The sequence below is a fragment of the Vespula pensylvanica genome, chromosome 7 (genome assembly GCF_014466175.1).
Source record: "Vespula pensylvanica isolate Volc-1 chromosome 7, ASM1446617v1, whole genome shotgun sequence".
In the NCBI taxonomy this organism is placed as follows: domain Eukaryota; kingdom Metazoa; phylum Arthropoda; class Insecta; order Hymenoptera; family Vespidae; genus Vespula; species Vespula pensylvanica.
In genome coordinates this window covers 6198962-6214144 of record NC_057691.1, presented here as the reverse complement: position 1 = coordinate 6214144, position 15183 = coordinate 6198962, and the positions used below count along the sequence as shown (strand labels likewise).

At 29.1% G+C, this 15183-nt stretch overlaps 1 protein-coding gene across 4 annotated transcripts; it reads right to left on the bottom strand.

Annotated features, from left to right (window-relative positions):
* Window positions 1-325: 325 nt before the first annotated feature.
* Window positions 326-15139, bottom strand: LOC122630834. 4 transcript variants are annotated; one of them, XM_043815806.1, is made up of 19 exons: window positions 14686-15139; window positions 12835-12941; window positions 12419-12693; window positions 10770-12346; window positions 8397-9633; window positions 8049-8069; window positions 7736-7960; window positions 7370-7553; window positions 7028-7291; window positions 6545-6903; window positions 6060-6315; window positions 5487-5540; window positions 4632-4937; window positions 4180-4566; window positions 3852-4116; window positions 3547-3759; window positions 3218-3358; window positions 2981-3039; window positions 326-2898 (listed from the first exon to the last, which is right to left on the bottom strand). In XM_043815806.1, exons 3-19 carry the CDS (start codon window positions 12679-12681, stop codon window positions 2647-2649), a joined length of 6063 nt encoding a protein of 2020 aa, XP_043671741.1. In that variant the 5' UTR covers window positions 12682-12693; window positions 12835-12941; window positions 14686-15139; the 3' UTR covers window positions 326-2646. The 4 variants fall into 4 exon arrangements, with proteins under 4 accessions (XP_043671741.1, XP_043671739.1, XP_043671738.1 ...); XM_043815804.1 differs by having other exon boundaries at window positions 3209-3358; window positions 14686-15138; XM_043815803.1 differs by having other exon boundaries at window positions 2981-3087; window positions 3209-3358; window positions 14686-15137.
* Window positions 15140-15183: the final 44 nt, after the last annotated feature.

Below are 15183 nucleotides of genomic sequence, written 5' to 3'. Positions count from 1 at the left end.
TTCAGATTTCGTATAATTTTCACAAAATATTAAACATTTTTAAATTATTATTTCATCCTATGTAAATTTTAACAAACAGTTATGAAGAAAAGAATTCGAGATTATAACCGATAGTCTATATCGATCAAACGATTTTAATACATTATCACTTTAAAGGGGGCGCGCTGTATTTACGCGGTAAATGTAAATTAATTACTTATATACATCGATATGATACGCCATAAAGGCATCACGAAAACGATTTTGAAAGTTTCTCAACAGAATGAAATGCAAAAAAAAAAAACAGAAGAGAAATAAAGGAAATCATAATAATAGAATGCACACATTATTATTTTAATCAGTTTTAATTAAAACGTTTAAGAGAGTATTTTGTTGACAATATTTTTGTAGACATTGTCGAAAAAAGCTGCCACCCATGTAACAGCACATTTCTCCCGCGTTACTGGGTCTATTCTGTATAGATTTTCTATTTTAATGAATAATAATTTAAAATCAATGAAAAAATGTATGAAAAAGACAGACACATAGAGTTTTGTCAAAATGTGCTTATTTTGGTTCTTGCGCTAGACTAAAATGTACTTTTGGACACACATGACACTTTATGAAATTACACATTTATATTGTTCGTTGAAAATTGACTACAAAACTTATCGTAAATCAGTCAGTTTATATCAATGTCTGTTCTTACAGAATCGAAATTTTATCTACAGACGAAGTGTAGGACTTTCGAGTGTTTTAATATATGTAAATGTAAATAATACATTATATGTATATATATGTGTTTTCACAATAATTCTGAAAAATCAAGTGACATTATATATTATAAGTGTCTCGATGTATTCCCACATTTCGTTGTGATTCTAATAACAAAAACGAGTGTACCATTTTCTTTTTGTAAAAGATATCATGGTACATAGTACTGTTAAAAAATGGAGGACTCCGATAAATAGTTCGATTATCAAATTAAAAACTATAATTTATCATAGATGTGTTATGACACTATAATATTTAATTATAATATTAATCTTATGTATGCCTTAGATTAACTTCTCAATTATTAGATTAATAATTATTCAATGTATATATATACAATGCATTTCAATTGTAAGTGTTTTACTTGTTCAATTGTCTCTAATAAGAAGAAATAAAAAAACAAAAAAATTGAACTGATTTTTAACTTACGTTGGACAAAATAAAAAAAAAGTACTTAAACTTAAAATAATCTTAAAGCTAGTATAAATAAGTACACGTGCAGTGCACGTTTGTCTATACTGTAACCAAACGAGTCTCGTAACCATTGTATTAAAGATATATTCGTATACGTGTTCTCGTTTGGTTACTTAGTCTTGTATTAACACAGAATAGTTTAATACACAATGCATAATATTCGCGCGCATTAAATGATATCTCGTTTTAAGCATAGAAGCTTTTGTTATAGTTTTTATATCTATTTGTGTTAATGAAGATATATCTTTAACTTTATATGGAATGTCTACAAATACAGTATAAAAAATGGCATTATTTAATACACAAATTAACATTGAAAAATTAAATATTAGATTAGTGTGCATAATACAATTGACAGATATACTGCGCATGTTACAAATAATTTATACGATTCAGGAATAATTAAAAATTATTCGCGTTTAATATCTATTCTTATTTTGAGAAAATTTCATTATATATATATATTGAAAAATGATTTTAATAAATCTAGTCGTAACAAATATAAGTAAAGAACATTATTTCACAATTTAATTATATCTACAGCAATATTTATAACGTATATTGCATTGATAATTAAAAATTCGTTGGTAATTTATAATCTACATAATAAGGGACAGCCACTTGTTCCAATAATAATTATACTAATATCCTTTCTATTGTATTAATAATGTTACACTATTAATTATGGAAAATTGATGTTATACCATTAATAGGTAGTAAAAATAAATACACAATCAGTAAATAGAAGTCTGCCTCATAAAAGAGACAATATATCTAAATGGCTTGACTTTTGTACATACATATCACTGATTTTTAACCTACGTTGGAAACTATTTTCCAACGTAAGTTGAAATTCACATGCACATACATGGCATATAGACATGTTACATAACACATACTATTTCTTTCTTTTTTTTTTTTTTCTCAAATTATATCCATTGTCGTTTTCTACAAATTGTTCGTGATTAACAGAAATATAATTATAGTTATGATATGAGTATATTATTGATAAATAAATGCAAAATACTTTTACTTTATGGAGCATTATACATATGCTGGATGCTTCATGAGAAAAAACTGATGTACAATATTGATATTTCTTATTCGACAATCGTGATTTAATTGAAAATGTTCTGGAAGATATCTATATCTATATCTATCTATCTATCTGTCTATATGTGTATATATATATGTGTGTATATATATATACACGTTATGTATATATATACACATACGCATACATACACACACCACACGTTCTTTGAAAAAATTAATACATCTAGAGTGTCCGTTGTAGGATATAATGATGCAAGAAAAATTGTATAGTTATATATCTCAACAGTATGCATACCATATTAATTTTGTTCGACAATATTATTGCAGTTCGTTTAAAAAGAATAACATCATTATTCTTACGAATTATTTCTTCCGTGCTGCCTTTTCAGCCTTTCTCCGCATTCGTTCTATTTCTTTACGTTCCTTGCGTTCTCTATCCGCTTGTGCTCTAAGCTCTTTCAACTTCCGCTTAAGATGCGCCTTTTCTTCGCCATAAATACCAAAAGCTTTTAATTCTCGAGATTCAAGACGTAAAAGATTTCCACCGTTGATTCCATTTTCCAAAAATCGAGGAGCATGTCGTTCCAAGCCCATTCCTGATAACCACTGGCAGACCTAACACCATTTATTACGTTATAAATCGATATTATTAACATACATAAATAATTAAATTAGTAACAAATGAAAAGATTCTTACTTGCTCCTTAGACCAATCGGTAACAGGCGCATTCTGCCAAAAGTGTGATTTCTTGTCACCTAAACCAAAGTCACTTGAATGAGGTGGCAACCAAACTTCACTCGAATCTAGATTCATAATTTTATTTACTTGTGGAAACACGTAGCACTTAGAAAACGCGTAACAAGATCATAAATGGATAATTTAATTTTTCCGTTAATAGAGATATTCATTATCACAAATCCCTACCTGCGCTACCTGTTTTAGATGGGCTAGGATCAACAGCAGGTGGACTCACGGATCCTCCAGACGATAAACTTGAAGGAGAACTACCAGGATGGTGCCATGGTGCACCGCTACTACTAATTAAGTTAGCCGAAGGTATCGTAACTTTTTTTACTATAAAAATAATAAAATTATTTTTTTAAATAAATTTTTTTATACGACTTATTACGTAAATATTTTTTATGAAATATTCAGTAAATGAAATGTACATATACATATACATACACATCACATACACGTACGTACATACATACATACATACATACATACATACATACATACATACATACATACATACATACCTCTTTGATTAGCTTCATTCACAGCTTGTCGTATTTCTTCCACAAGATGATGAGTTACTAAAGTGGGATCATTATTATGTGGATTATTCAAATCACTAAAATCTCCAGAACTTTCTCTAGAAGAAGACAAATCATTTCCACCAAGACGCCTTTCTCTCTCAGCCAAGACTTGTTTTAATTGTTCTGCCAAGGATGCAGGCGGTCCAGTTAGACCTATTTTGCAAAGTACATCATACACTTAAAAACTGTTATTTGTGTATTATGAACTAATACATAGATATATAATAGAAACAAAATACACATACTTTTTTGAGTTTGTGGCCAACTTTGCTCTGTCATCGCCCTAACTTGTGAACTGATTGTACTATGTTGTCGAATCGTGGTTGTATGAGTAGTTTCAATATGTTGTTTGCCTTTTAATGAACTGATCGATGAACTACTAGAATAGGAACTTAAGTTTGATTGTTTTGATGTTAGATCATTTGGCGATCTGCTACTTGTGTCCTGAGAAATATGTTTTGAAGACGAATCTTCGTCAGTATTATCACCCGATTCATCTAAACCATAATCCTATAAGTCACAAACTAACGTTAGTAATTTTTTAAACATTACAACAATAATACATATACGTACCGAACTACTGTTACTAAGGCCTCCTGATCTTTTAGGAAGTTGACGATTAGCAAGACCACCTCTACTTGCAAGTTCAGCTTTACTTTTACCAGCTGAATTATCAAGAAGTCGGTGAGCTGGTACTGCACGATCTAATTCTTCCTTTACAGGAAGTGGGAGTGGTAGTTTTCGTTCAACGGTTGCAGTCTTGTCTCCGTCATCTGGACTGCTCAAATCTGATGTCTCTGTATCAGAGAGTTGACAACTAGATGAAGAAGGTGGTGGTGGCAATTGACGTCGTGATAATTGTGGTGTTACTATTCTAGCTGTGGTGCCATCATATGGAAGTCGAACGGGCAATCCAAATCTTCTTTGTGTCTCTGTTAATTCTACTTCTAATGTAATAACCTGTGAAATATATAAAATTGTATTACATATTCTTTCTTTATAATAGTAAAATAATATATACATACCCTATCCTTTAAACTTTTAACCAGTGCATTATATTCTGTATCTTTTTCTTGTAACAACTGCTGATAAAATTCATCTCTCGCTGCGATATCTGTACGAAGTTCTCGCGCTGCTCTTTTTGCACGTGCATATTTTTGTTGTAATGCAGCATTCTGTGACGTTGCCTGAGATAGCATTTCACGAGCTGTAGTCAAATCTTGACGAGCTGTACTCAATGCTCTTTCGGATTCATGAAGTCGTAAACCAGACTCACGTAACTTCGCTGCATATTCTTCACTGCCTGCCCCACTATTTTCCAATTCGACTAACTGTAAATCAATTTGAAAATAAATGATAAGTGTTATAACATATGTGAAAATTAATGTACAATATAGTTCCATTTATTTTTCTACATAAATAATGATAGATATGAAATTATATTGTACAATGAAAATTGATATATATATATATATATATATATATATATAAAGCATTATAACATAAGCATTATATAATGAAGTAATCGCGACATTACAAGCATTATTCTATACAAATTGATACAGTAACTTTGTTTTCAAAATTCTATTTACATACATACACACACACATTATACATATATTACATCATTGTGTACATTCAATAATAAGGAAGTATACATTTATGAATGATACAAACGTGAAAATACAAATCAATACTGACGCTCACTATTATCACAATTGACACATGCAAACACCTATCAAAATTAGAATAATATATATATATATATTGCTGCAGTTTTACATAATAAACCTGTTGATTAAAATTATTAATCTAATCGTTCGTATAAAATAAGCATTGAATAATCATGTTAAAAGATCAGCTCATTTTTTATTAATTACCTTTGCTTTGAGTTTTTCCACCTCTCCATCTGCTAATGCAAGTTTATATTGACTCTGCAAGCAGTTGATGACATACACAGTGCATAAGCAAAAACAAAGAAGTTGTACTAAGAAATATACTAATTTACTATAATAAACATTACAAAATATATCTATATAAAGATGATATCATAAATGATATAAGTAAATGATGAAAATATATAATAATATAGTAATAATGTACATGTACAATATATATCCTATACACGCACGATAACAATATAAAATATTGCATTTATTACATTTCATTCTTCAAAGTTTTCTTGTGTCTATTATAGACATATTTACTTGGAAAAATAAATTAATAGAGGATAAATTAAAGCATGCTGCAAACAATGAGACCATAAGTAACGTTTCTCTCATTATATGCATATGATTTATATATTATCATAAATACTATGAAGCATATTCTATAAATAAAATCATTTATAAAAAAAAAATTGAACACAATAATTGAAAATCTATTATATACAGACGATGTATAGCACGAAAAATTTTATACAAAAGCATTTTCCAAAATTCAAAAAAGAGTACCTCTTGTAAAAGTAGCCTCAAACTATCAACATCATTTTGTGTAGGTACAGAATGTGGTGGCATTGACGAACTGATGATGGGAGATCTGCTACGACTAGACGGAGATAAATAACTTTCAATGGGACTCTGAGGTGGTTCTCCCTCGGAGCAAGAAGACATTGCTGGTGAACCAGGTATTCCACCCATGGAAGTACCAAGTGGTGCATCCTCTCCACTTCGTTGTCCATCGGGTGATGCATCCGAAAAATTAAGTCTTCTAAATAAAGAAAATTATATTTAATATTTCATTCCAAAAATGTCTTTCGTAAATTGTTATATATATATAATATCTTCCTCAGTACTTCATGGAGCCTCAAGCTCACACTGAAGCGGCCGCAAATTATCGTCACAAAGTTTAGCGAGCAAGGATATACCATCATTGGAAAATTAGATTTCATAATGGAAATATTAAAACAAAGAAAAGAAAAGAAAAGAAAAGAAATTACCTATTAGCAGAATTAGCTTGTTCTCTTTCTCTATCTGCTTGCAAACTTTGCCGAATTAACATCGCAACTTCAGAATTTTTCGGATCACGCTCCCTACCAATCACAAAACGCACAAGACCTGAAGTATTACGCAGAACACTAGCTGCATATGCCTGTGTGACACCAACTAAGGATTTTCCATCCACTTCTACAATTTGATCATTTACTTGTATTCTGCCTTCTCGTGCGGCTGCACCTTTCGCTGTAATTGTTTTTACAAAAATTCCCAATTTTTCAAGACCTGCATCTGCACCAACACCCATTCCAATTATACTAAGGCCTAAACCTTCTGGTCCCTTCATAAGTTCTACTGGAAATACCTGTTAAAAAACATTATTTCAATATAATATTTATTTTTAAATATTTTACAATTGGTAATACGTACGCGCGTTTGTGTACATATATTTTTATCGTTATATTTAAATTCAAGAAATTGTAAAATACCTCCATTTTCTCAACGCGTTTTTCAAGCTCATATTCTGCGCTTGCTGCTATAGGATCTACGTCTTCATTACGTCGATCGTATTCATTCACAGAATGTGTTGAATATACTCTCATTGGACCTGTATCAAATGAAACTTTAGTAGTCTTTTTAACAGGTACAGTAGATGGATAATCTTCATCTTCATCTTCAGACTCTGGTATGCCTGAAACTTCCATCCAAAAGTGACCATCTTCAAAATAATGAACTCCATTCTCCACCAATATCTATAGATAAATTAATGTATCCTTTATAATAGATTACAGAGCTATAAAATTATTGAAACTGTATGATCAATGTATTACAATTTTTCCAGGTGTTGGAGTGTAATCTTCTTGGTGCTCAGTTTCTGTGTCATCATTGGTTTCGTGTGTATCATTTAAACTACTAACGGATCCTAACAATCCACTTTCACTACCTGTTACTGAACCCACTTGACTCTCCGTCAACGAATCTATTGTCAAATCGCTACGTGATCTGTGGGATAAACTAAAAATGATAATACCTTAAGTATATGCAGTGTAATATAACGTTAATATCATATGGAAAATGAGAAGTTTATATAATATGCTAATATAATTAATATAAAAAATTCAAATAAGAAAATGCAGAAAATAAGCTGCAAAATATTTTTACCAAACAAAAAAGCATAATATGCCAAACTGAATCACCTATAATCATGAGTTGTGCTATTGATAAGACTGGAATCAGGAGCAGATAAAACATCAGAAAGCCAATCTGGCGCATTATCTTGTTCTTCTCTATCCTTATCTTTATCCACATCTTTCTCTTTTTCAATAGCAATTTCTTCATCAGCTGCTTCTGTAGTATTTGTAGGAGATAGTAATCTGGCAATTTCTTGTGCTTCTTCATCCGATAATAGAGCTGATCCTTGTCTAATTCATTATTTTCATGATTCAGTTTTATTTTTATCAATTATTTGAATGAAAAAATCCTGCTAACCAAATAATTACATTTACTTACCTTATTTTTTTCTCCAATATACTGCATTAAGTTGGTAAAAAGTTGTTTGGTAGATGATAAAATAAAAAATCAATATATTAAAATGTAACAGAATAAATAAAGTAAAGTAAAGGCAAAAAGTGAAAATAAATATTACTAAGCCACTTGCAAATATATAGCAAAAATAAAATATTATTGCTTCATTAATATGTGTGTATATATATGCATTTTTTATATCATTCATTATATATATATATATATATATATATATATATATATGCACATACAAACACACATATTTTATATAATATATAAATATTAAATCTCTTTTTCTATTAAATTTAAAATTTATATCATGCATTTACTTACCGTGAACTTAATAAATTTTCTGCTTCATCAGCTGTCATGGTATCTGGAGTTATAGGAACTGTTTGAGAAGTATTAGCTTTAGATGGTGTTTCTTCTATTGTATTTTTCAATTCTTGTTGATTTTTTATATCTGGTACCTCTGTTGGAGGCATATTTTCTATATTAGTAATAGTTTTAGTATCACTTGAATCACTATCATCTATAAAACTATTTTCAGATGTAGGAAGTTCATTAATCTGTTTTTTTTCCAAGTGCTTTTGTGATGTTGTTATGGGTGATATGTTTACTTGCTGAATTGAATTTACAAAAGTGTTTTCTGATAAACGTAATTTAGCTAATTCAGCTTTTTGTTTTTCTTGTTCCCATGTTGTTTGAGGATGAACGTCTTCTACATTTTTATTATTTATAAAATTAGAAGATTTAGATGATCCATCTGTGCTTACATTGCTTCTGTTTGCTATAGTTTTTATTACAGAATTGGATGGATCTGCTAAATGTTTAAGTTCATTCAATTCACTTGTATTGATATTTGGTTCTGTTATATTATTTGTGCTATGATTGGTAGAAATAGGAGCATGTTCAGTGTAATTTGATGACATATTGTCGATCTGATCCATCTTATTACCTCCTTCAATAAAACTTGAGCGTTTTCCAGAAACCTCTTCTTTATTTTTTGCCAATTTTTCTCGAGCAGAACTTTTTATTTGATCATTTTTAACATTAGACATTGTTTTTTGGCACATGTTTTCAGTTAATAACTGCTTCTCATTGGAAATATTTGATTGTGATTTATTATCAAATGCTTTACTTTGATTTGTCTCTTCAGGCATAAGATTTACTTTTGTTGGTTCTTGAACATTATGAATTACTTTCTCTTGCATGGTTTTAACAGAATTTACTCCTGTATTAGATTTTATATGAGCTTTGCTATCTATTTTATTTTGTACAACATTATCTTGACTTTGTTGCACTCGCTTTGTATATGGAGAAGGTACTGGGATGTCTTTATGTTCCAATAGCGGATGTTCCTGATCAGAACTAACAACAGATGGAGGCCGCTGTCCCAACCCAGCAGCTTGTAAATCAACACGAACATGAGAACGTCGGACAACCGTAGTTGTGTCTGTTTCGTTAAACTTTGATTCCTTTTCTGCTGCATTATCATCCTCAGCGATGATTTCTGTATATGTGGCTGGTTTTTCTTGTTCTTCTGAAGCCAAATCATAACTATTACGGCCTGAAAATATAAAGTATAATGTTTTGTATGGATAAAATTTAATTAGAAAAAAAATTGTGATCATTGGTATTATACGTAGAAGGGCAGTTCATAAGTGTACCTCGACAATCAATGCAGAGCAAACGGAGACACATGGTACTACTATATTTCCAAATTGAAAAGATTATATATATTATATGCAAATGAAAAATGAAAATTAATATATTTTTTCAATATAATAATATTATAATTGAATACTTTCATATTTAATAATAAAATCTTTTATGTTTGCGAACATAACCTTTCACTATGTTTATTCTACATATGTTGTGTTACAAAGAAAATCCTATTGAAATTTGTATGTGTTAGCAATCTCTCTCTATTAAAGTTTCTTTTTTTAATAATCTTATTTCATTTACTTTATTTATATACATACATTATAAAATATTTTATGAAAAAAATACATTAGCCATGACTACAAAAATGTTATAATAATATGTAAATGGTAAATTATTTAGAGAATCTACTAGTTAAATTTATTATTAATCTTCAACTTCCAAAAAATTTTGCTTATATCATATGTATAATCCATGTTATGTATCTTAAACACAATATTTAAGCTATGTATATCTCACATAATAAATTTTTGATTTTTAAAATATTTAAATATTTAAATATTAAAAAGATATCTTTAATAGTATTATATAAAAGTATTAATAAGTTAATCAAACATGCCAATCACTTTTGTAATATAAATGCACCAAACCACAAGGAGGCAGATGCTAAACAGAGTTCATACTGATTTCTATAAATAATACTGTTGAGACTAGCAGGAGAAGTATAAGAGCATGGGTAGGAGAAAACAGAAAGAGAAGCTCACATATTTTTATGTTTTACTATTTTGGCAGATTGCCATTATAAGAAAGCAAAATTTAATTGTTATTAGTATTTAATAGAATATATAATAACAAAAAATAAATAAATAAATAAATAAATAAAGGAAAAAAATATAGTAATAGAATATAATTTAACTTTCATGTAGAGAAAATTGCACATTATTTTAGTATTTATCATTTGTTGTATATATCATATTTTAATATATATCATATGTTGAAAATAAAAGGAATGTACATTTATATATTGAAAAGTAATATTACCTGCTTGAAATTTTTCTAACATTTCTCTGTCAGCTTTTTCTTCTTTACTGTCTTTTGAAGGTGAACTAGGAGAACTCATACTAGAAGATGCACTATCAGTACCCCGTGAAGGTGGTCTTAAATCAGATTCTGGTGATCTTGTTGTTTCTGTTCTTTTTTCTTCTAATAGAACATCTTTTCTTTTTGTAGTATTTGTATATGGTTTAGCCCAATCTGGTCTTGGATCAGTTCTAATAACTTCATTTTTTATTTCCACATCTAATGCATCCCTAGATGATTTTAAATCTGCAGCTTTTTTCAAAATTTCATCATTTTTAGCTAGCCATTCATTTTTCCACTCTGAAGTTTTTGGCGGCGAACGTATAGGACTTGCAGGATAATTTACATAATCTGGTGCTTCAAGGAAATCTATATCTTTATTTATCTTATTCTCAGATATATTGCTTACTGTATTTTCTGTAGACATGCTACAAAGTGGACTAGAAGTACCAGAACTTTTTTCTCCCAAAGGAACATTCGATTTTATTGGTCCAACAATATTACAATTTGAAGTTGTAGAATTGTTTTTAGTAACTCCTGCATTTATTACACTTTTAGAAGCTTGAGTACCTGTGTTCTTAATAATTTCAGAATTTTTGGCAAGAACTTTTCCTGTTGTATTTTTTTGTACAACAGCGTACTCAGGTACAGGTCCATCCTGAGTTTTTTGTGCAGATGTATTAAGTACATTCTTTGAAACATCTTTTTGTTCTTGATTTCGTTGCAAATTATTACTATTTTGTATATTTGAACCTTTCTGCACAACAGCATATTCAGGTATAGTTGGGGAAGTTTCAAAATACTTATTTATAGTAGCATATTCTGGACTATTAGGAAGTTCTGATGGACTCAGTGAGGCAATACTAGCAGGTCTTTCTTTTTTTGTATTAGCATTGGAAGAATTCCTTGTTGGTGGTGGAGGTGGAGGAGGAGATGTAGCAGCCGATGACCTTGCGGAACAAAAACTTGCAGATCTTATTGCTGGACTTGCAGATACATCTGCTGATCTTTTAGTATCATTTTCTACATTACTTGAAATCTCATTAAGTCCTGTAGAATTATTATCACCAGAAAATTTATTAAAATTCTGATTTAAAGAAATTTGAACAACTGATCGATTTGGATCAGAATTATATCTACTTGGTCTAGTTTTAGAAAAATGACTTGTCCAATTTTTTTGTTTCTCTATTAATTCTTTTGAATTTAATTTTCTTTCTGGTTTCTCTGGTTTTTCTGGTCTTTCATCCAAACGATTTTCTTTTCCATAATTTTTTTCGCTTTTATTAAATGGAATGCGCGCTTTAAATTTGTCGGTCACATTGTCCAAACCATAATTATGTCCATTTTCAAAATGTCTTTCTGCATTTAAAGTTGGTACACTTGCACTCCAATTACTCAAGTGATCTCTAGTTCCTGGTGGTGATGGAGAACGCGGTCGTGGTGATCTAGCTGGAGAAGTACATCCAGAACCTGAATTCGCAGAGCTAGAGCGAGAACGCAGGCCATGCAAATTACTTGGCTTTGTAATACGATCAACACTGTAGACATAAATATACAATATTTAAAAATTTTATGGCTTAAATAATTTTATAAGTTCAAAGACAACTTACGGTCTGTTTGGTTTATTTTCTTCACCAAGTTTTTCAAATAATGCACGAGCATTATTGAAACGTGCCACATGACTTTCTGTTCTTACAACTGTTACTTGTGTAGGTGATTCTTTTAGAGGAACAGATGGTTCCTTAAACCCATCCGATAAAATTGCATTTCCTTTGTGAGTTAAATTATCCAGTTGTGGTTTTGATTGAAAAATATTTGCTATGGCTGAAACCTTGGAGCCTCCTACTCGCTTCTTCTCTTCTACTGTTGCCATTGTTTGTATAACCTTATATATAAAAATAAGAATTACGTTATACATATATTACTTATTTATTTAAAAAAGAAATATGTAAATAAATTTATTATGTTTGTGATAAAGATTCTTTTATTTATTTACTAGAAATTTAAAGTAGATATATAACAATACCTCCTTTTATTCTAGGTATATTGAAGCTATATATTAGATTTGTAATCCAGAATACTTCAGCCCATTGTCATTAGAATATAGTGCATATTCACCACCTTGTTTGTATTCTAAAAATAGAAAAAAAAAAAAACAAAAACAAATAAAAACTTAATATCTAATAAAATATTAAAACATAAACCTATCTATACTTAATTATCTTATGCATAATTTATTATAACTTTATTGGCATATTTCTGTTCATTAAACACTTGCAGAGTGTATTGATTTTTCTGACCTTTTTCAAATTTAGATACATGTTTCCATACTCATAGAAAACATGTTTATAAGTCTTATAGCATTATAGTACTGCAAGTGATAATAAAAAATTTTCAATAATAAAAAAGTGATATTTATTATTTTCTTATAAAAATCATTTAGAGTTAGAGTTTGTGTAAAGATAGTATATAGATGTAGATCTTGTCTGGGTTTTACCCTCCTCCCTTTACCATAGCACACCATGCTCCTGCAATCAATACTTGAATCCTACTCTGTAGTTGAGACATGAAAAGAGGAGACATATATTCATACATTGCATTTTTACATGACAATAGATACTTTCTTAGGGAATAAATTTTTGTGAATAGTATACTTAGACATACAATATAAATGTTAATATATTATTGAAAGCAAAAACTGGTTTTTTTTAGTTTACATATATTATTTTTGTTTAAAAATAAAAAAAATTTTTTTTTTTTTTAACTATAACAATCAATTAGTTTTATCACAGTTTTAACGATGAAATTAATTCTCTCTCTTTCTCTTTTCTCTTTAATGTATTTTGAATGCAAAATATTAATTTTTTTTTATATAAATAACTGTACTAAGATTTTTTTAAAAATTAAATAAAATTAATCAAAATATTTCAAGTTTAAACATTAGTGAAATTTTTAAGCATGATTCTGTTAACTGATATTTGCAAACTTTGTGTGTACACACACACACACACACACATATATATATCCTCTATAGCATTGATAAAATACATTATAAAAAGGTAGTCTTTATAGAATAAAAAAATAGAATAATTAGAAAATGTAGCAATATCGAATATAAAAAAATAAAATGAAATTATTTTATTTATAGATAGAATATAGAATCTATGTTACACTGTTACAAGTTTATGTTTCAATGCTTGTAATTACTTTATTACTTCAATATTTTTTATTAAAATTGCAAACAAAAACTAAATTATTAAACAATAACTTGTTTACGTGCAATAAGAAATATATAAGTCATATGAACGTGTGTATATATATACATATATACACATATACACACACATGTATATGCAAGCAAATAGGAAAGCATATGAATTAGTTCCTCTTTTCGGATTAATAAATTTCATTTCTAATACTTATAAAATCATTCTATTTATTTTTATTCCTTAATAAAAAAAAAAAAAAGATTAATTAAATTGAATATATGGATTATTACAAAATAATATTTAAACGAAACAACTATAAACAAGGAAAACAATAGATATTCAATTAGTGAAAAAAAAACAATATAAAAGAATAAAATTTGATAATAATATTTCGTCACATAGATATAACAAAATGTGATAATATGAATACGTGTATAAATATATCCAAATAAATCTACCTTCCAAGCGCCATTATGAATCATTAGCCATCAAATATAACGACTATATAAAATCATGATTTTGTAGTGAATACAAAACGTTGATTCTTATTCGTTACACTTACACAATGCACAGAAAAAATCTATGTATTAAATTAGAAAAAAATGTCTCTTGTATTAAAAAAAGACAAAAAAAAAACTCTTAATTGTTTATAGGAAATATAAACTAACCAGAAATGTCACCATGTGCACGAAACCATTTTCTCCGGGAAGATGGAGAGAGTAGTATTGAAAGTTTTGTTCTCTGTTTTCTCTCTAACGATTCGATAGTCCTTTAGGAAGCAGGACCGTCAAACGCGCACTTAAAATTTGTTTCTTTCTAAAGAAGAAAAAAAAAGAAACTATTCTTGGCACTGTCAAATGATAATCACTACTTGGATTCCTGGTAAACGCTTGTTTTCACGAATTCTTTTTTTTTTTTACTTGTGTTAAAACGACTTCAGACCTAACAATCTTATTAATATCGAAACCTATTCTACTTGTTTCTTAATTTGAAAATAATAATTGATTGCATTTAAAACTAAATGCGATAAGGTTTTACATCACGAAACACTTTCACGACCGGCTGGGTTCCGTCCGTGTCAACAACCCGTGAAAAATGGTCCAAGATGGTCGCCATCCTTTTTAAAGATGGCGTCTATGGTCTTTCCTAGGGAATTTTCAACACGG